We start from the raw sequence: 19,947 nt of genomic DNA, 5'->3' as shown, positions 1-19,947 counted from the left end.
TGGTTCAGTGGGTTCGAGCCCCATGTTGGGCATTGCACAGCCTGATAGTGAGGAGCCTGTTTGGGATTCTCTCTTTCTTTCTCTCTACCTCTTCCCTACTCACCCTCCTCTCTCTCTCTCTCTCAAAATAAGGAAATTTAAAAAAATACTGTACTGGAGGAATGACTTCAATTAGAAGTTTTTGTTCTTCCAAATGTTTATTTTCCTCCAAATTTATTTTTTCTGAAATGTTGTAAAAAGTCTCCATTTCCCTTTTCCCAAGTGTTGAGATTCAAAATGCCAGCTTTCAACTAGAGACCAATCTTCTGGTCTTCAATGTCTTCTATGTCGATTTAGTTTTGTATGTATTTATTTGAGTGTTCCTCAGATATACACATCTTTTATCCTCACCTTCCCACTTGACAACACAACTGTAAGTGTGTTTCATACAGCTGTGCCTTGGTCGAGGTTCTCTGAAAGAGAAAGTGGATTTCTGAAGGGATCTTGTTTGGTGGGTGAAGGACCCATTGAAGGTTTTTCATCAGTTTTATAGCCTGTATTCTGACCCAATAAACCTAAATCTTGGAATGGGAAAGCTGTGATGTCACCACCAGCCACAAGGACCACAGAAATCTTCATTGGTTGAGTTCCCATTTTTCTTAAAAAGTTTTTAAAAAATTTTTATTTACTTTTGAGAGAGAGAGAGAGAGCACAAGCAGGGGAGGGGCAGGGAGAGAGAGGGAGACACAGAATCCACACAGGCTCCACGCTCTGAGCTGTCAGCACAGAGCCTGATGCGGGGCTCAAACCCACAAACTGTGAGATCACGACATGAGCTGAGGTCAGACACTTAACTGACTGAACCACCCAGGTTGCCCCATTTACATTTTTCTTTTAAGAAGCTTTTTTAAAGAGCTGAGAAATTCCTCTTTCTGGTCTTGTTTGGGGTTTTGATAGCTGAAAGATGTTTGTTTACTTTCATTTTCTCTCTTTGGACAGAATCTGGTGGTGTCTTCTAAATGCAGCTCTTCCAAATAGGTCTGCTTCTTGCTTTGGGACCCCAGTTGGGGGAAGGTCCTGGGTGCACCTTCGGCAGAGACTCCTGAAATTTTCTTGAGTAAAATAATTCTGTAACTTGAGACCACCAGATCCAAACTGAGAGAATGTTACACTCAACATCCCCCATACAGAAAATATAACCAGAGTCATTTATTTTAATTTTTATTTACAGAACCGGGAAAAAGAAACATTGGGACAAACTTTACTAAAATGTGTTTCTAGAAAGCTGCTTGAACAACATGATGATGCTCTTCCTTCATTCACCATTAAACTTTTTCATCCTGGGCTGAGGCCATGATGGTTCTTCTGCTCCTTAATATGTAATGAAAGGACTCTCTTGTACCATGAAACTGAGATAAGGAGAGTATTAGTAAATTGATCATGAGTGCATTTTAAAAAGCGTCATTGACTTTTTCTACCAAATGACTTTCCAGATTCATCCCAATTAAAGACCTACTCTGACTCAGTAGTTTAATTCAGAGGCAAAGCATGGAGGGACTCAGAGAAAGGACACAATCAGCTTGAAAGAAACATTACTCATTTTGGCATATTCTCTAAGGTTATTCTTGAATAAGAATACTAATTCGTGATGGGGCACCTGGGTGGCTCAGTTGGTTAAGTGTCTGACTTCGGCTCAGGTCATGATCTCGTGGTTTGTGAGTTCAAGCCCCGCATCAGGCTCTGTGCTAAGAGCTCAGAACCTGGAGCCTGCTTTGGATTCTGCATCTTCCTCTCTCTCTCCGCCCCTCCCCTGCTCACACTCTGTCTGTCTCTCTCTCTCAAAATGAATAAACTTAAAAAAATTGTTTAAAAGAAAAGAATACTAATTCGTGGACTCTGAGAGATACCACACCTCTTCCTGAGTCATCTCTTCTCTGGGCAGACAAGTCATATCTGAAAAACTGATCAAAGAAGACTGTCTATGTTAGATCACAAGGATTTTGAATGGACATTTTGGAAGGGATGATGATGGGAATATTCTCACCATTCAGGACCCTCCTGTCCCTCCCTCCCCTGCAGGAATCAACAACACATTTGCTTTTGGTGTTTTTCTTTTCTTTTCTCCCCTTTTAGGCTGGAAACTAATGACCATGCTTCACAAACACTGAACGCCTAGAATAAACATATGTGAATGTTTAGTTTTCCAGTGAAACGAACCAAATTTAAACTGTTATGAATTTGATGCTATGCTTAATGGTGATTATGTGACGAGAGCATTTAGAAAACATGTTAAGTATCACTTCATTAACGTTAACATAAAATTGTATTTTATCCAGTGCTGTTTGCTATGGCATAACCGTAAGTGATAACACAAAATGTAACTTCACATTCAAGGTTGTCTTGCTGCATCTCTTCTCCCTGTTTCCCACATTCTGTTCCCTATTGGTCTTCTCCGTCCCACAAGGTCAACCCTCCAGCAAAGGGTCAAAACTTAGGAACCCACGGACTGAAATCAACTGGTGTTTGTTGTTGCCACGTATATGTTATTTGTTTGTTCTGCTTTTGGCTAGAAGTGTGATTTCTGCTTTTGGCTGTTGGAGTGATGATTGTAGAACCCAGATCTTAATGATTCCAGCCACAAAAAAGAAATGATAATGATGTGATATGATAGAGGCTCTAGCTATTGCTCTCATGGCAGTCATATTACAACACATCAACGTATTAAGTCAACATGTTGTGCACCTAAATTTATAAAATGTTGTATGTCAAATAGATTTCCATTAAAAAAAAAAAGAAGAAAGAAAGAAAGTACCTTCACCCATCACTTGATTTCTCTGGCCATGGAGTCAAAAGCTACTTTCAAATCGAAATGACCAGAGAATGCTTTTCATGCGATATCATAAACATTTTCTGATTCTGTCTTCCTTTTCTCCATCCGTTCCCTCCCCCCATTCTAGTTTAGGCAGGTATCACGTGCAGCACGAGAGCCTGGTGCCCAGGCATGGCACACAGCTACTCAGACTCATTTCCTCTCATTCATTCCCTCTGAACACTGTGTTTCAGCCTCATCGAGCTCCTCACTCCATTTTGATTTTCCTCTCCTTAACAAACACGTTAAAATTAAATTATTTCCCTTATGGATTAACCTGATGTATTTGGTAATTGTGGGCAGGGAAATAAAATGATCAGATGTTAACTTTTGTTTCTTGGGTAGGGACTGCACTATTCCCCCTTTTCCTTGATATCTGGAGACTACATCTTTCACAAGGACAAAAATACTGTCTCTTCTTAGAATGTGTGGAGTGAATCTCATTGCAGAGAATATGGCACTTTGAGATCCAAGACCTCTTGGTCACTGATGGCTTTTAAATCAAGTTACCTAAATCTTTAGACTCACTGTTAGTAATTTTTCCAGTCACATGCTAAGTGTCCCTTTAAGAAGTTTTCCTTTATATCAGGTTATTTTAATATGAATTGCTCACACCCTGGAAGCCTGGATGGGGTTGGGTAAATGGTGAGAATTTGGGTTTACTCCTTCTAGCCCAACTGCCTGTACACCCCTCCGACCTGAGTTTCCCTGAACTTCTCCCATTTATTCACCCAATTTCAGTTTTTATTAATATTCCTTCTCTCCTATCAGATCAAAAGTTGGCCCACTTTCAGTTAGCTGTGAAGGAGTCTGAATGTCAAAGCATGCTTGGAGTGGAGAAGTTTGGATATTACTGGTTTCTTCCAAGACTGGATGTATTTGATAATAGGACCCGTCATTACCCATTTCTCTCTCTTCCCAACATGCTTCATCTTCCTTCTGCTCCAAGGCACCTAGATCTCAGGGATCTAAACTTTACTTGAGAACTAGAGGCTGGAGACCTACTGGATTGATCTTCATAGGATTATCCTTCAAATGACATAGACCTGAGCCAGAAAATGATATGTCTCCTACTGTATTTTCTCATGAGGCTATGGAAGCATATTCCTTTAATCTGAAAATTTTATCTTGAGAGAATTATCTTCATTTGCATATAGACATATGCCATCCAGATTGTTTCAGCTCATATTCGGTGTGTGGAGGTAACACTAAAAACAAGCAATACTACTGAAACCTTAAGCCCCTTAGCATGGGCTCAAAAGAGAAGCCAATACGACATTTCTGAATTCACCAGAGAAATGGAGTACTCACATTATCTGAGATTATTGCCACGACAAGATGCTTCATTTCCCCATTTGGTCACTGTGCTTGCCAGGAACAACTTCAACATGGAGAATAGCCACAAATACGCAGAAAGTATCATTCCACTGTGCTAAATACGAAAAGAAAATCTGTATTCTATATTATACCAAACTCGACGCAAGTAATGGATTTCAGAACAAAGTATTATTATAAGAACCTCTTTATCTATGAGACACTAAAACATTGCTGCCTGATGGATCATTTTAACCATGTAATGATGGAATTTCTTTTTCAGGATCCTTAGAGCAAAAATTGTGACTCAATTTCAGCCAATTTGTTTTTTTTTTTTTTTTTTGAGGATCCTAAATGACACAGATGTTTACACATCAGAAAGGTAATATGAAATTGCAAGCTGTTTCGGAAATAGAAAACTTTACCTATAACATCCCACTATCTTAATACAATTGTGATAATTTTTATCTGTTTGCATGATAATTGTAACAACAGAATTTACTGAGCGTTTGCTATATGGCTAGGCGTTTGTGCTAAATGTTTTATATATATTATCTTACTGGTCCCAGTCAACAACCTTTTGTGGCAGGTGGTATTGTTATTTTTATCTTAAGAGGAAAATGCACTTGGGATGGTAAAAATGACAAGGTTAGTGTTACTGAATGTTGGAGTTGCTCAGAACTTGCTTCCCAGGCTTCCTTCTTCTCTTACCCTTGGACTCATGGGTGTCTTCCATTTGAATTATGATAGACTCTCAGCTTCATGATCTCTGTTTTTTCCTGTGCGTGTTTCTATACTATTGCTACACTTATTAAAGGTATATTCTATTTGTCTCATTTAAAACCATGCCCTCAGCATTATTTTACATTTATATATAAACTTTATAATGATAATACTCAACGTCTATAGAATATTTAAGTGGAAATATAATTTATTTAAATTTGCTACACATTTTAGGTTCATATAACTCTTTCCATTTTTTGGATGATTAATATGGATTTCCATAAACTTGGCTTGTGGTAAATACTTCCATATTGTTTTCCACATGTATTTCTCACGTTCCTGTATTAACATTGAAGGGGCGTATTTATGGTTTCTTTTCATTCTCTGTGAATTGGGACAAATATGGATAATACTACATGTATTTATCCCAGTCTGTGATCCTAATATTTGAATATGACTGAGGATTAGGATGAGCAGAAATTGATCTTATGGCAGATGGGTAATCAAGATCTGATAGAGAGTGGCTGTGTAGTCTCTTGGTTTTTTTTAAATTTTAATTTTCTTTAATGTTTATTTATTCTTGAGAGATACAGAGCATGAGCCAGGGAGGGGCAGAGAGAGAGGGAGACACAGAATCTGAAGCAGGCTCCAGGCTCCCAGCTGTCAGCAGAGAGCCCGACCCGGAGCTGGAACTCATGAACTGTGAGATCATGACCTGATCCGGAGTCAGACACTTAACTGACGAAGCCATGCAGGCGGCCCTCTTGGGTTTTAAATGATATTCTATTAACTGGAATACCTTCTGGAAGATCTGCAGGCATACTTTGCTTGGAGTAGAGGACAGGAATTCTCTTAAATATGAATGACCTTGTTTAATAGTCACAAAGCAGGAGTGGCCTTCATAGATAACTAGTTGTGTTAAATAATGATTACCACTGAGAATATTTGATATAAATTATTTTAAAACAAAAGGATTAATTTGGGTAAATGTCTTTCAATTTCATTATTTTCATTTATTAATTTTGTATATTTCCTAAGTGTCAGTTTTTTTAATTGATGGTTTTTAGTATATGGGCTGCTGAAATGAGCACTCTTTAGTTAATTTTTGAATAATTTTACACCCAGTTTTCCCCATGAGATGACTAGGAAGTTATGACCCTTCAATCAAAAAAATTTTTTTAATGTTTTATTTATTTCTGAAGGAGAGAAAGCGTGAGTAGGGGAGGGTCAGAGAGAGAGGGAGATACAGAATCTGAAGCAGGCTCCAGGCTCTGAGCTGTCAGCACAGAGCCCAATGTGGGGCTCGAACCCACGAGCTGTGAGATCATGACCTGAGCCAAAGTCGGCCGCTTAACCGATTGAGCCACCCAGGTGCCCCATCCAAAAAATTTTAAAAAGAGTGTTATTATCTCCTTAAGTCTGGTTTGGGTGAAATAATTCCCCCCTAAATATTCCAATTAAGGTATTTTCAAACAGTTACAGTGTAAAATATTTGGAACCTGATTTATGTGCTGGACTAGACTTAAAAATAGAAGTCTTAGCTATCACTGTAACTGTTTCAGAGAATGAGGGCTGGCCATTCATCTGTGTGAAAACATTGGCCTTCACATAGCATTAAAGAATATAACACTTACTGGGGCACCTGGGTGGCTCAGTTGGTTGGGCATCTGACTTCGGCTCAGGTTCATGATCTCATGGCTCGTGAGTTCAAGCCCCGCATGAGGCTCTATGCTGACAGCTCAGAGCCTGGAGCCTGCTTCCGATTCTGTGTCTCCCTCTCTTTCTCTGCCCCTCCCCTGCTCACTCTCTGTCTCTCAAAAATAAATGAAAACATTGAAAAAAAAAGAATATAACACTTACTATCTGCTTATTTAATTTTTACTGTCCTTATGCCATTACAAATATCTTCAAGTTTTAGTAAATCCGGAAGAACATATAGTTGAGAATGGTCTGATAATCAATTCCTATCAAAGACCCAAGATTTATTTATGAAGTATTGTTTGGTATATGCAGCATCATTAATCCCTCAGCTCTATGGCCTGTATCCCTTGATTTAGCAAGAGCACTAAGAAGTGCCATTCTTGGTCCACAGTTTCTTAGCTCTTTATAGAAATAGTTCCTACAGAGTTTCCCTAGTATATTTCCTTAAAAGATTTTTTTTCTTTTTAATAAGAAATAACTGTAAGGAAAATGGTCCAGCCTTCACTGTGGGAAACTTGACTAGTCACAAGTAGTGTATAATTCACATATACCTCTTTTGTACCCAGTTCTGCCCTACATGCCGGAGTTGTAGCATTATTTGAGGCACAGACCACCACAGCCCTCATGAAGTTTACCTGCTAACCCACCTCATGACACAGTGTCTACTATACTGAACTCTACTATATTATACGAAACTCTACCCAAGTAATGAATTTCAGAACAAAGTACTGTTATAAGAACCTCTGTATCTATGAGACACTAAAACATTGCTGTCTGAGGGATCATTATAATCATGTAATGATGGAGTTTCCTTTTCACTTTGCTTAACAGGAAGCTTAAGGCAAATACTGTGACTCAATTTCAGTAATTTGGAGGCTCCTAAGGCCTACATATTTACATTATTATTTTCCTAATAATTTCATGAGGAGCATATTCCAAATCACATATGTTGGAATAGCTTAATATATTGGATTAAACCATATGAAACTGACATTTTTATAGGTCAAAATCAGTCTAATATCAGCAATATTATATGGCTCAAGCCAATATATGACTATACTATATACTTATAACAAGATAGACTAATACACATTTTTTAATACTCATTTTAAACTTGTTTTAATTACATTACTCTACATGTTATTTAAACCCTCTCAAATCCTATGTGGAATAGGATAAGATATTAAAAAGTAAGTAATTCATTTATGATTTATTACATATACTGTATATATTATATATACATCCTGAGTTAAATTTATCAGAAAAATATGTAGCTGTGTGTTTATAGAGAAAGGAAAGAAGCTGAAAATGTTTTTATCAATAGAAGCGCCTGCTCTTTCTTGGTCTAGAAAGATTCAGTAAATTACTGATATTTTCTGATTCCTTTTTTGAACACTTAAAATGGCTTCATTAGGAGAATACGTGCCCAAGGGCCTGACAAAACTTGTTTGTTTTGGTAGCTTTTGGTAGACAGAGTTGGATTCTGGGGACAATATGGGCAAATTTTTGTAGGGAAACCTCTTGGGAAAAAAGAGAACTAAGACCCTGTAATTTCCAAATTGGTCTGCCGTAAGGAAAGGGCTGTAGTTTTTCCTGGTCTCAGAGCTTGCAAGTCTGACACTCCAGCCCTGAACGTCATATTTACCAAGTCTCAGACTTCTGGTATATGGAAATGAACCTGTTATGCACAAGTGGTGATGTTAGGAATGGAGGACACAGTACAACTTCCGGTATGGCATGTTCCAGTATTAGACAACTCATCCTAGAGCCTTTCCTCTACACTCTCTCTGCCCCTCCGGGGTTTCGGTTCTTAGGATATATCTCTAATAGTTTTAGCCATGAAAAGCCACCAGTCATCAAAACATTCTTGTCTTTAATTTTCTTGATAAGGTTCAGTCACTGTGTGTGACAGAATGAACTACCAGCGGGTGAGGCAGGCTGACCTTTGTATGGACTGTGCTCTACCCACATCTTTGCTCTAAATCTTTTGTGTCTGTGCACATGTAAGTGGTATCTTCTAAGGTCTATCAGCCATTTGCTCAATCAAGTATTTTCAAGTGTTTTTTATTTATTCTTATTACCTGTAAAAACAGAGCCTTCATGTACATACTGAAAGGACATGTATGTTGTCATGTCACTGAAAAAGAAATATAAACACTTGATAGGTCCCAGGTAGAATTCTTGAGAACTTGATTCTACTCCATAAGGCAAACAATACACATGGCGTCATAAAATGTAAATCAAGTCCTAAGATAACAGAAATGCTGACAATGTTTATGACGGTAAAAATCCTGGATTGTGACTATTTGCCCTGACTCTCTTGTCATCTTGAAAATTTGCCGAAAGAAAAAATCAGACTTCTTTTTGTTGTACTAATTCCACCAGGCCTTTGAATTCCTCAAGTGCCAGCATACTAGTACTTTCTTAAAGTTATGAAACTGGAATTCCCATGCAGCTTTAACCAATGATCAATATGCTGGCTTTTCTTCCATTTCAACTTATGTATCCAGTATATTTAGTTTAAAATCAAATGGTTAGTGCTGTGTCAAGAAAGGGTAAATTTATGGCATATTCAGGGGACTGACAATTGTGTCCAGAGATTTTCTGATTACCAGTTCTCTGGAATGTTTTATATGTTAATCTGGGAATACTCTCAGGGGGATGTTTAATACAGAACATTCATTCATTCAACTCACATTTATTAGGTATCTATTAATTTCTAGGCATTGTAAAAGGCACAGGGGAGGCACAGTCTAGGACATTGAGTCAATGAGTCTGCCAGTCTCAGATCTATCCTTGTTTTGAAAAGATATCTAGGGGCCCCTGGGTGGCTCAGTCGGTTGAGCGTCTGATTTCAGCTCAGGTCATGATCTCATGGTTCATGGCTTTGAGCCCTGTGTCGGGTTCTGTGCTGACAGCTCAGAGCCTGGAGCCTGTTTTGGATTCTGTGTCTCCCTTTCTCTCTGCCCCTTCCCTGCTCGTGCTCTGTCTCTCTTTCTCAAAAATAAATAAACATTAAAAAAAAAAAAGAAAATTTATCTATTTATTTAAGGTTTTCATTTCTTCACCAGTATCCTTCATCTGAATCTTATAACTGTAGATATTGGTTATTTTACTTGATGTATTGTTCTCTTTTGATTTCTTGAATTTTTGGTGGTCTTAGGTTTAGAGATTCATTCAGTGGTTTGAATCCATATTTGTGGTCACGCTGAATGTGAGTTAATAATTTCTACCACCTCCACATCGGTCCAACACCAAAGTACTCTTATTTCACTTACACACAAATTTAAAGTATGTCTCTAATTGTGAAAAAAAATCACAAAATCTTGTACTTACCTGTATCCATATAATCTTCACTTATTTCAGTAAAAAGAATAAAATTTCAAATGCAATTAGAAATAGGTCAATCCCTGCAAAGACAGAGCTGTGGCTGTTCAAGGTTATGGTGTACCTTAACTGCAAGAGATACAAAATGTCAACTAGCCAGACTGTGGGACAAACAAGTTGCAATGAAGTTGGTCTGCATTACTGGCAAGTATGTTAAAGTGGATGATTTATAATGACTTTTGATCTTAGAATCACAGGTTACTCTATGGGTGCCTCAATCTCCACATTTATCAGGATTCCAAGAGGACTCCATGCTTTTTTTATGTTGCATGCATGCATTTCATTCACTCTTTTTTTTTTTTTAAGTTTTTAATGTTTTATTTATTTATTTTTTTGAGAGAGAGAGATAGAGACAACGTGAGCAGGGGAGGGTCAAAGAGAGAGGGAGACACAGAAGCTGAAGCAGGCTCCAGGCTCTGAGGAGCTGTCAGCACAGAGCCAGACGCGGGGCTCCAACCCACGAACCGTGAGATCACAACCTGAGCCGAAGTCGGACGCTTAACCGACTGAGCCACACAGGCGCCCCTCATTCACTCTTTCAATACAAGATTCTTGTTTGTTTATTTGTTTGTTTGTTTGTTTAGAGAGACTGCACATGCAAGCAGGGGGTGGGCAGAGAGAGAGAGAGAGAGCGAGGAAAGAGAGAGGAGAACTTTTCCACACTGCCAGTGCGGAGCCCGACTCAGGGCTTGAATTCAGAAACTGTGAGATCATGACCTGCGTCGAAGCCTAGAGTTAGGCGCTTATGCGATTGGACCACCCAGGTGCCCCCCCTTCAATTTAAAATTCTTAAATGCTAAAGCATAATTGTGATTGGTACTTGAATATTTGTCTAGACAATGCAAAGAGCTTAGACCACTTCACTCTACCTCTGTTTCAGCCTGTACATTATTTTTGTGTATTTCTATTTCTTTGTGTATTTTGGAATTTACAAAATGCTGTTTTTAAAATCTTATACAGTCATTATTCATTTGTACATACCTACGTATCTGCCAATTTCTTTGATTTTCATCATCTATGAGATAAAATGGATATGAACTCGGGCACTTGCAATGAGCAGTGGGTATTATATGTAAGTGATGAATCACTAAATCCTATCCCTGAAATAAATATTACCCTATATGTTAACTAACTGGAATTTAGGCAAAAAAGTGAAACAAACAAAACAATATACTTTCATTCTAGAAAACGCATAAATAAATAAATGAATAAATAAATAAAATTAAGCCCAACCCTCCTACACTGTTGGTGGGAATGTAAACTGGGACAGCCCCTCTGGAAAACAGTGTGGAGGTTCCTCAGGAAACTAACAATAGAACTCCCGTATGACCCAGCAATAGCACTGCTAGGAATTTACCCAAGGGATACAGAAATGCTGATGCATAGGAGCACATGTACCCCAATGTTCATAGCAGCACTCTCCACAATAGCTAAAACATGGAAAGAGCCTAAGTGTCCATCAACGGACGAATGGATCAAGAAGATGTGGTTTACCTATACCATGGAATACTACATGGCAATGAGAAACAATGAAATCTGGCCACGTGTAGCAACATGGATGGACCTTGAGGGTGTTCTGCTGAGCGAAATAAGTCAGGCAGAGAAGGACAAATATCATATGTTTGCACGTATAGGAGGATTAGGAGGAATTTGATGGAGGAACAAGGGGGAGAAGAAGGGGGGAAATGGTGAGGGAAAGGGAGAGAAGCAAACCATGAGAGACTCTTGAATGCTGACAAAAACTGAGGACTGATGGATGTGGGGAGGAAGGGGGATGGGCATGGAGGAGGACACTTGTGGGGATGAGCACTGAGTGTTATGTGGAAACTAATTTGAAAATAAACTATTTGTAAAAAAAAAAAATTAAGCCCATAAATGTAAAATGAAAATTTTAAAATCCCATAAAAATTTCCATTTCTGACAATGAGGTAAATTTTGAACTTTAAAAATTATACAGTGTGCATTGTATAAATTTTAAATATAATTAATCATACATGTATAATGCAATGTGCATTGATTACTGGTTAATTATTAATTTCTTTGGTTTTGTTTGTTCAACATCGTCAGACTCATTCTCATTATAGTGTAGTCACTATTGTTAGTTCCTTTTCATATGCATTTAGCTGTGCTATATTTATGTGCCATGATTTAGCAAGTCATATAATATTTACCTTTAGAAAGAAGAGAGGGTAAAGCTTCTGAAAGAGGACATGAAGGGGGCTTCTGGTATGTTTGATTTCAAAGGGAGTTCTTGGGCATTCGCTCTGTGATAATTCACTGATATGGATATTTGTGTTTTGTATGTTTTCTGCATTTGTGTGAAATTTCAATTTAACGGTTTGAAAAGAAAAAAATAAATTACTGAATTTCAGGAAACACTAGATGGTCAAACAACAAAGTAATATTTTGGGGGAAGAATTACATCAAAGATTGTAAATGTTTTAACTGAATAATGCTGAAATGATCACACCCTAGATTTTGAGAGCTGGAACAGATCTGACGAAGCATCCATCTGATGAAGCTATAAAAATAACAAGTAAAGAGGCGCCTGGGGGGCTCAGTTGGTTAAACGTCCGACTTCAGCTCAGGTCATGATCTCACAGTCCATGGGTTCGGCCCCACGTTGGGCTCTGTGCTGGCAGCTGTAAGCCTGGAGCCTGCTGCGGATTCTGTGTCTCCCTCTCTCTCTGCCCTTCCCTCACTCACTTTCTGTCTCTGTCTCTCAAAATAAAATAAAGACATAAAAAATTAAAAAAAAAACAAGTAAAATCCAAAGGAAATAGAGAAGGATATATAAAGACAGAAATAGAAAGTAATGCTATAGTAAACAAATACATAAAGGAGAAGATTTAAAAACCCAAAATGTGGTCCTTTGATATAATAAACATAATGTAATCCTATTATGATTGACTGAGAAAAAGAGAAGACAAAATAATTATTATAAGAAATATAAAAGAAGAATAAGATCCTATGGGCCTCAAAGCATTGAGATGTTTGCTTTTGGTATGATGCCAAAGCTTATGGCAGGCTAATGTTCTCTCTGACAACAGTGAGAAAAACAGGATACAATTCCATAAGTATTTCATCTATGTAAAAGCATCATAGAAGTATCAGAGGTGCTGAGGCGTGAAGAGTATACAGGGGCCAAGAATCCTGAAAAAGAAGACCACAGAGAGGTGAGTAGATGTCCTACAGATGATTTCTTCCTTGGGAGCATTTGTCAGGGCAAGAGGCTGAGGTTCCGGAGTTTGCCTGAGCAGAAGGTTATTTCTAGGAGAGAGAGGAATCAATCACCATAGCTTTGGGTGTTCTTGTAAGGCTGAAAAGATAAAATTGTGAACCTGAGGAGATAAGCTTCTGTGGAAAAGGGAAGGTCAAGGAAATGAGCCAGCTATATGACCAGTTATACTCTTCAGATGCTAGGCAGATTTGGAAGTTCTTTTGGTCAACAGGGTAAGTAAGAAGAAAGCATCTGAAAAGCAGAGCAAAGTTTTTTACCGTGTGATTGCGCTGAGGAAACATAGATCAGGATGGCTGGGCAGTGGTTTCTTATAAACATATCAGTGCTCCATGCAAGCCCTGGAGGCTTCTGTGCTACAGGTGGAAGATGTATGAGAGTTATATGGATTCTTATCCAAACTGCCGTCTAGCCTCGGTCCTGGTTTATCAGTTGAGGGGAGGAATGGGTGAACCCTTTCTGGAAGGACTGAACATCAGCTGACATTACTTTTCTGTACACAATTTCTGGCAGTCAGTCAAAAATAACTAGACAAGTTAAGAGACAGGATCATATATTTTAAAAGACTAGAAAAAGCCAATAGAAATAGTCCCCTAAGTGATTCAGTTATGAGAATTAAAGCTGATAGGGGCACCTGAGTGGCTCAGTCGGTTAAGCATCTGACTTCAACTCAGGTCATGATCTCGTGGTTCATGGGTTTGAGCCCTGCGTCGGGCTCTGTGCTGACAGCTAGCTCAGAGCCTGGAGACTGTCTTCGGATTCTGTATCTCCCTCTCTCTCTGGCCCTCCCCTGCTCATGCTGTCTCTCTCTCTCAGAAATAAATAAAACATAAAAAAAGAATTAAAGCTGATAAAAATTTTAAAATAACTATTATTAATATGCTCAAGAAAATATGAATGAATGGAGCAGACAGATGAACAGACAGACAATGTCACAGAAGAACTAGAATCTAAAAACAGAATTGAATGGGAGTTCTAGAATTGAAGACTCCAGTAACTGAAAGAGAGCACTCCATAGCTGCATATTAGTCACAACAACCAACAGCGTCAGTGGAGGGAAGGGCAATAGAAAACGATGAAATAAAAATAAAGTGAAAAAAAAACCAAACCAGAAGTAAAAGGAAAAACAATGTGAGAAACATGTGAGTATAGTGAAAATATTTAACCGGGGTCCCAAAAGTAGAGAAAGAAAAGCAATCTGACAAACACAATATTTGAAGAGCAAATGGCCAACAATTTTCCAAAGTTGATGAAAAGTATCTGTTCAGCTATTCAACCCCTTATAGGTACAGACATTTGGCTAATCCTGAATAAGATAAATATAAAATAGCCCACATCTAGGTACATCATAGTAAATTTGTTGAAAACTGAAGGTAAAGGGAACATTATAAAAGTAGTGTGAGAAAAACAGACACATCATGGTAAAAAGAACAAAACTAAAGCTCACAAACTCCACAATGTCAAAGACAGCAGCCAGAACACAATGGAGTGATGTTTACAAAGTGCTGAAGTAAACTACAATGTTAACCTAAAATTCCATATACGGTTAAAGAATCTTTCAAAGCAAGAGCAGTGTACAGTTGTTTTCAGACTAACAGAAGCTGAGAGAGTTTATTGTCTAGGAGGTTTGTGCTGAAAGAATTAATACTAAGGGGAATTTCTCAGTCAGAGGGAAAGGAATTGAAATACTGAATTGCAGGAAGAAATGAAAAGAAACAAAGGGTAGATAGGTGGGTGAATCTAAATAAGTATCATGTATTATTCTTTGTTTTGCTGAGTTCAAGGAGTACTTTCAAACTATCATATCCTAAGTCAGGACCTCCGGCTTACCCTCTCCTGATTCCTACCCACCCCCAGCCTTTCTAGCCTAAGCATTTGATCTCCTGCTAATCTTATCAGCCATGTTGGATTCTGGGCTAAGCGGTCTGCATTCAAAGTTCAACTCCATCACTTACAATCTACATCTAAATCTAGGTCCAGAGGTGGTTGCTTATACTCGTGGTATCTCAGTTTCCTTATCTATACAATGGGTATATAATATTAACCACCCTGATAGGCTTTGTTGTGAAATAATCTACAAAAACTCTGAGTGAGGCATCTGGTACCTAGACGCCATTGAAAAAATCTTAATTTATTGCTTTAATCACATATTTTTCTTTCAGACTGCTTCGAGGTGTCCATTTACATGTTTTCTATCATGTTTGACATTTAATTTGAAATAAATGATGTATCCTATTTAAATTTTCACTTCTGATCTCCTGGTTTTCTTCATACATTCTTTATTATTTTAACATTTTCTGAAATTAACAAAGAATTCTGTTGGAATACATCCATTTAAAAATATTGTAAAGTATGATAAAACAATGTTTTACATTTAAGTATTTTGAATAAATTTCTACTGCTTAAGAGGCAATGGTATACCCTCCTTACTTATATCCTTGTTTTTGACAAGTTAAATTTTTATTTTTCAAGTTGCTTCAATCATTCTTACCAATTTTGGAGAATGTGTCTTCTCTGCTTGTATTGCAAAAATTCCCGATACGACATACTGCAAACAAAAAGAAACACATGTAAGACCTTTTCATTATCCTCCAAGAAATTCCTCTGACAAATTAATATTTAAAAAAAAATAACAGATTTAATGAGAAGCCTATAAAATGTAACACATGTCATCTTCCTTAACTGCTAAATTTAGAATCCATAACAACTTTATTACATTCGGAAATAATTTATAGGTTAAATTTCTTCCACTTCTTGAGATTTCCCAACTATTCGCAATGATTGCTAAGTACGTATAACTAATAACAAATTAAATGAGCTATTCATAGATAATTTCCAAAAAACAGAATCATAAAAAGCCTTTTAATTTTTTAAAGCAAAATGATATTTAATATGGGGATGTGAAAACATTTAAATATGTTTGATGAGGTGTGAGATGAAATGCCTGAATTTCTAAAATTCCTATATGTTTTCTGTGCCTCCAGCTCCTTCACTTCCCTGCACTGTCCTGGTGGTCTTTGCTTTGGGAGTGTAATGCAATTTTAATGCTACCTACCTGGAGCTAGCTCAGACTTCACAGGTTAAGGGCCCATTCCCCAATAAGATTTCCCTCTCTTCAGACACCAGCCACAAGCCTGGGGGTTTTCAGACTACCCGGACTTCTGACCAACTGGCTACAAATGTAAGCTTTCCCACTATCTGTCTCAGGTTTGATAATTTGCTAGTATGACTCATAGAACTCAGGAAGGTGTACACTTACAATTTTATCACAAAAGATACAAATCAGGGCCAGTCAAATGAAGAGATGTACAGGGTGAGGTCTCTAATGGTTTGAAGCACGAAGCTTCTGGGTTCTCAGCACCACCCTCCTGGCACATAAGTGTATATCACCAACCAGGAAACTTGCCTGAGCTTCCATTGTCCATAATTTCATTATGGGGTTTCGTTATGTATCCATGTTTCTTTCTGGCATTATTAGCTTCCGAAAATTCAGATATGGTGCAAGTGATCCAGGAATAACGGACACTCTTCTCACTTGGAAAATTTCAAGGACTTGAAACTATCTCCCAGACACCAGGGAGCCAAAGGCCAGTCAAATTCTCTATTATATATCAGATGGCTAGGGAAGACAGCATTCATTGAAATAAGTTAGGGCTCTCTCCCCACTTGTGTCACAATTATTTTTAGATTCCTCAAAAAGTAATGTAGCTTTTAATATTTTTTAAAAGTTATCTTTCTTGAGGAATTTGAGCTAATTTCTTTCTGTTCTCCTTTCTTTTCTTTTTTCTTTCTTTCTTTCTTTCTTTCTTTCTTTCTTTCTTTCTTTCTTTCTTTCTCTCTTTCCTCTGTCTTTGTCTTTTTTTTTTTTTTTTTAGCTCATTCAAACAGCAATTGAAGTTTGAGAAGAATTTGGCTATTGCTATTGTAGCTCTATGGTAGCCCCTGGAAAAAAAATCACCTAGTAATAAATTCCATGGTTTTCTTTTAAAAGTGATGGAGGAAGGGAATCGTTATTGGATTAATGTTACACCTGTATTTAGGACGGAATAAAGGAGTATTTTTAACGTGTTTTTTATGGCATGGAGGGTAGAAAAAATGTTATTGGTTTCATTTAAGACTTTCTTGTTGAATGTGTGAGCTTTTATTACTAGAAAATACACACTTCTATATTTTAGTGAGTTCACCCACATGAATGTTTACTATAATGCCACTGAAAACTATTTTATTAACAGAAAGTAGCATCGAAAAAATATTTAATCTGCAGTTTAATTTTTGAAATGTAAAAATCACACCCATAAGTCGCTTATCTTGAATATTTTATTATTTTCTGACATTGGTTGGAAAGACCATTGTTTCTGAAAAGCTTTTGCACAGTGAGGGAAACCTTCAACAAAACAAAAAAGACAGCCAACTGAATAGGAGAAGGTATTTGCAAATGATATATCTGATAATGGGTTAATATCCCTAATATATAAAGAACATATGCAACTCAACACCAAAAAAATCTAATTAAGAGTTGTCAGAAGACATGTTAGACATTTTCCCACAGAAAACATACAGATGACAAACAGATGCATGAAAAGATGCTTAACATCGCCAATCATAAGGGATATGCAAATTAAAACCATAATGAGATACCACCTCACACTTGTTAGAATAGCTAAAATCAAAAACAAAAAACAACAAGTGTTGGCGAGGATGTGGAGAAAAAGGGACTCTTGTGCACTGTTGGTGGGAATGCAAGTTGGTGGCTGGTGTGGCCACTGTGGAAGACAGTACGGATGTCCCTCAAAAACTTAAGAACAGAATTAGCATATGTCCAGTATATATCATTTATATTACATATAAATATATGTAATGGAATATTACTCAGCCATTCAAAAAAGGAAATCTTGCCATTTGCAACAATGATGTCACTCATACGTGGAATTTAAGAGACAGAACAAACAAGGAGGAAAAGAGAAAAACAAAGAAACCAGACTCTTAAACCCAGAGAACAAAGTGGTGGTGACCATCCGGGAGGTGGGTAGGGGGAGGAGTGAAAGAAGTGAAGGCGATTGGAAGTACATTTATTGTGATGAACACTAAGTAATGTATAGAATTGTTGAATCATTATATTGTACACCTGAAATGAGTGTAACACTGTATGTTAATTATAGTTGAATTAAAAATGAATCGATGAGGGGTGCCTGGGTGGCTCAGTCTGTTGAATGTCAGACTTTGGCTTAGGTCATGATCTTGTGGTTCGTGGGTTCGAGCCCCACATCAGACTCTATGCTGACAGTTCAGAGCCTGGAGCCTGTTTCGGATTCTGTGTCATCCTCTCTCTCTGCCCCTCTCTGGCTTGTGCTCTGTCTCTCTTTCTCTCAAAAATAAATAACATAAAAAAATGAATTGATGAATCTTTAAAAAGACNGTCATCCTCTCTCTCTGCCCCTCTCTGGCTTGTGCTCTGTCTCTCTTTCTCTCAAAAATAAATAAACATAAAAAAATGAATTGATGAATCTTTAAAAAGATAGTTGTGCATAGTTGTGTATCAAGAATTGAATTTTTCCCATTGGTATAAAATGCACTTATGAATGCAATCTTTCAATGGCATTTAAAAAGACTATCTGCACTCAGTAATGAGAGCAGTAGGGAATGTTCCTTCTTCAGAAACATGGGACCTTGACACATCAGAGATTTTCATGTCTCATCAAAATATGAAGAAAATAAAATGGTATGATATGACAGAGGATACTTAGGGGGTGAACTTAAAGAGGTTTTCCAGAAAGGTCTCTCAGAGAAGGTGACCTTTCAGCTGACAGTAAGCAACAGGACGTGGGAGGTGAGCATCTCCAGGAGAAGAAACTGCTAATGCAAGTGCATCTCCCTCTGGGAAGCCTCCCTCATTTCGCCCAGTTGTTAATGGCCAACCGCGGCAAGTATCTGTGGTCCATGTTTCCATAATAAGTCTCAAATATGTTGCAAAAAATTACACATGGTTGTTTGCCTCTTTATTGAAATCCCCGTAGATCAAAACTGAATTTAGATAACTTGTGTAAATGCATGCATTTGGTTTAAAAATTAATAAACAGAAGTAATTGATATGTAAAGATGCTAAGGATAATAAGGGCACATAATCAGTGAATTTTAGTCCATTGAAATTGTAGAATGGGTCGCTGAACGATTGATGGAGTGGATAGAACGTGTCTTCACTTTTGACTCTAAGCTTAGTGGTGGCCTTCCTATTCTGTGGTAACATGATAATAATGGGACATGTACATATACGTAAATCAAGTGTGGCTCAGCACATTGGGTAACCAATGCTTTCAACCTCCTATTGGATTACCATAGAAACTCTGAGGACAGACTAAATTAATCACTGTGTTGGTACAAAAACATATACTGCACTTGCTCTGTGAGCTAATGCCATGTTATTTTTCTTCTTTCTTTGCAGGACAACTCAGAGTTCTCTAAACTTTCTCTGTCTTCCAACTCTTCTTAAAAATCACGTTAGTAAGGTTTTTAGCTCCACTTGACAATGAACTTCCTCTTGTCAAGATCACACAATACCTCAAAGTTGCAGAAGCCCATGGTAATTTTAGGTCTCGTCTCATGTAACTTGACCTATCTATAGTCTATGAGAGTTGATTTCTCCCTCCTGGACTTTTGTCTTCTTCAGTTGGCTTCCAGGATAGTATACTCTCTTGTTTAACCCCTCAATTTTCTTTGCTTGTCCCTCCTATTCAATCTG

At 37.7% G+C, this 19,947-nt stretch overlaps 1 protein-coding gene across 5 annotated transcripts in view; it reads right to left on the bottom strand.

Annotated features, from left to right (window-relative positions):
- Positions 1–1,218: 1,218 nt before the first annotated feature.
- The window catches only part of LOC144218872 (high affinity immunoglobulin epsilon receptor subunit beta-like), a 54,478-nt gene continuing 35,749 nt past the window's right edge, over positions 1,219–19,947 (bottom strand). For 3 of the 5 annotated variants that reach the window (XM_077748851.1, XM_077748854.1, XM_077748852.1), the window contains 3 exons: positions 15,703–15,759; positions 4,160–4,280; positions 1,219–1,388 (listed from right to left, as the gene is read on the bottom strand). In XM_077748851.1, coding sequence (XP_077604977.1) covers positions 4,161–4,280; positions 15,703–15,759 — 177 coding nt within the window. In that variant the 3' untranslated portion in view covers positions 1,219–1,388; position 4,160. Of the gene's footprint in view, positions 1,389–4,159; positions 4,281–9,922; positions 9,997–15,702; positions 15,760–19,947 lie in introns of those variants that run through there. The other 2 variants (XR_013331277.1, XM_077748853.1) reach the window with 2 other exon arrangements.

This window comes from Crocuta crocuta, unplaced genomic scaffold (genome assembly GCF_008692635.1).
Source record: "Crocuta crocuta isolate KB4526 unplaced genomic scaffold, BGI_CrCroc_1.0 scaffold323, whole genome shotgun sequence".
Taxonomy (NCBI): domain Eukaryota; kingdom Metazoa; phylum Chordata; class Mammalia; order Carnivora; family Hyaenidae; genus Crocuta; species Crocuta crocuta.
Note: the sequence above shows the minus strand (reverse complement) of the source record. Positions and strands in the feature narration are given on the sequence as shown.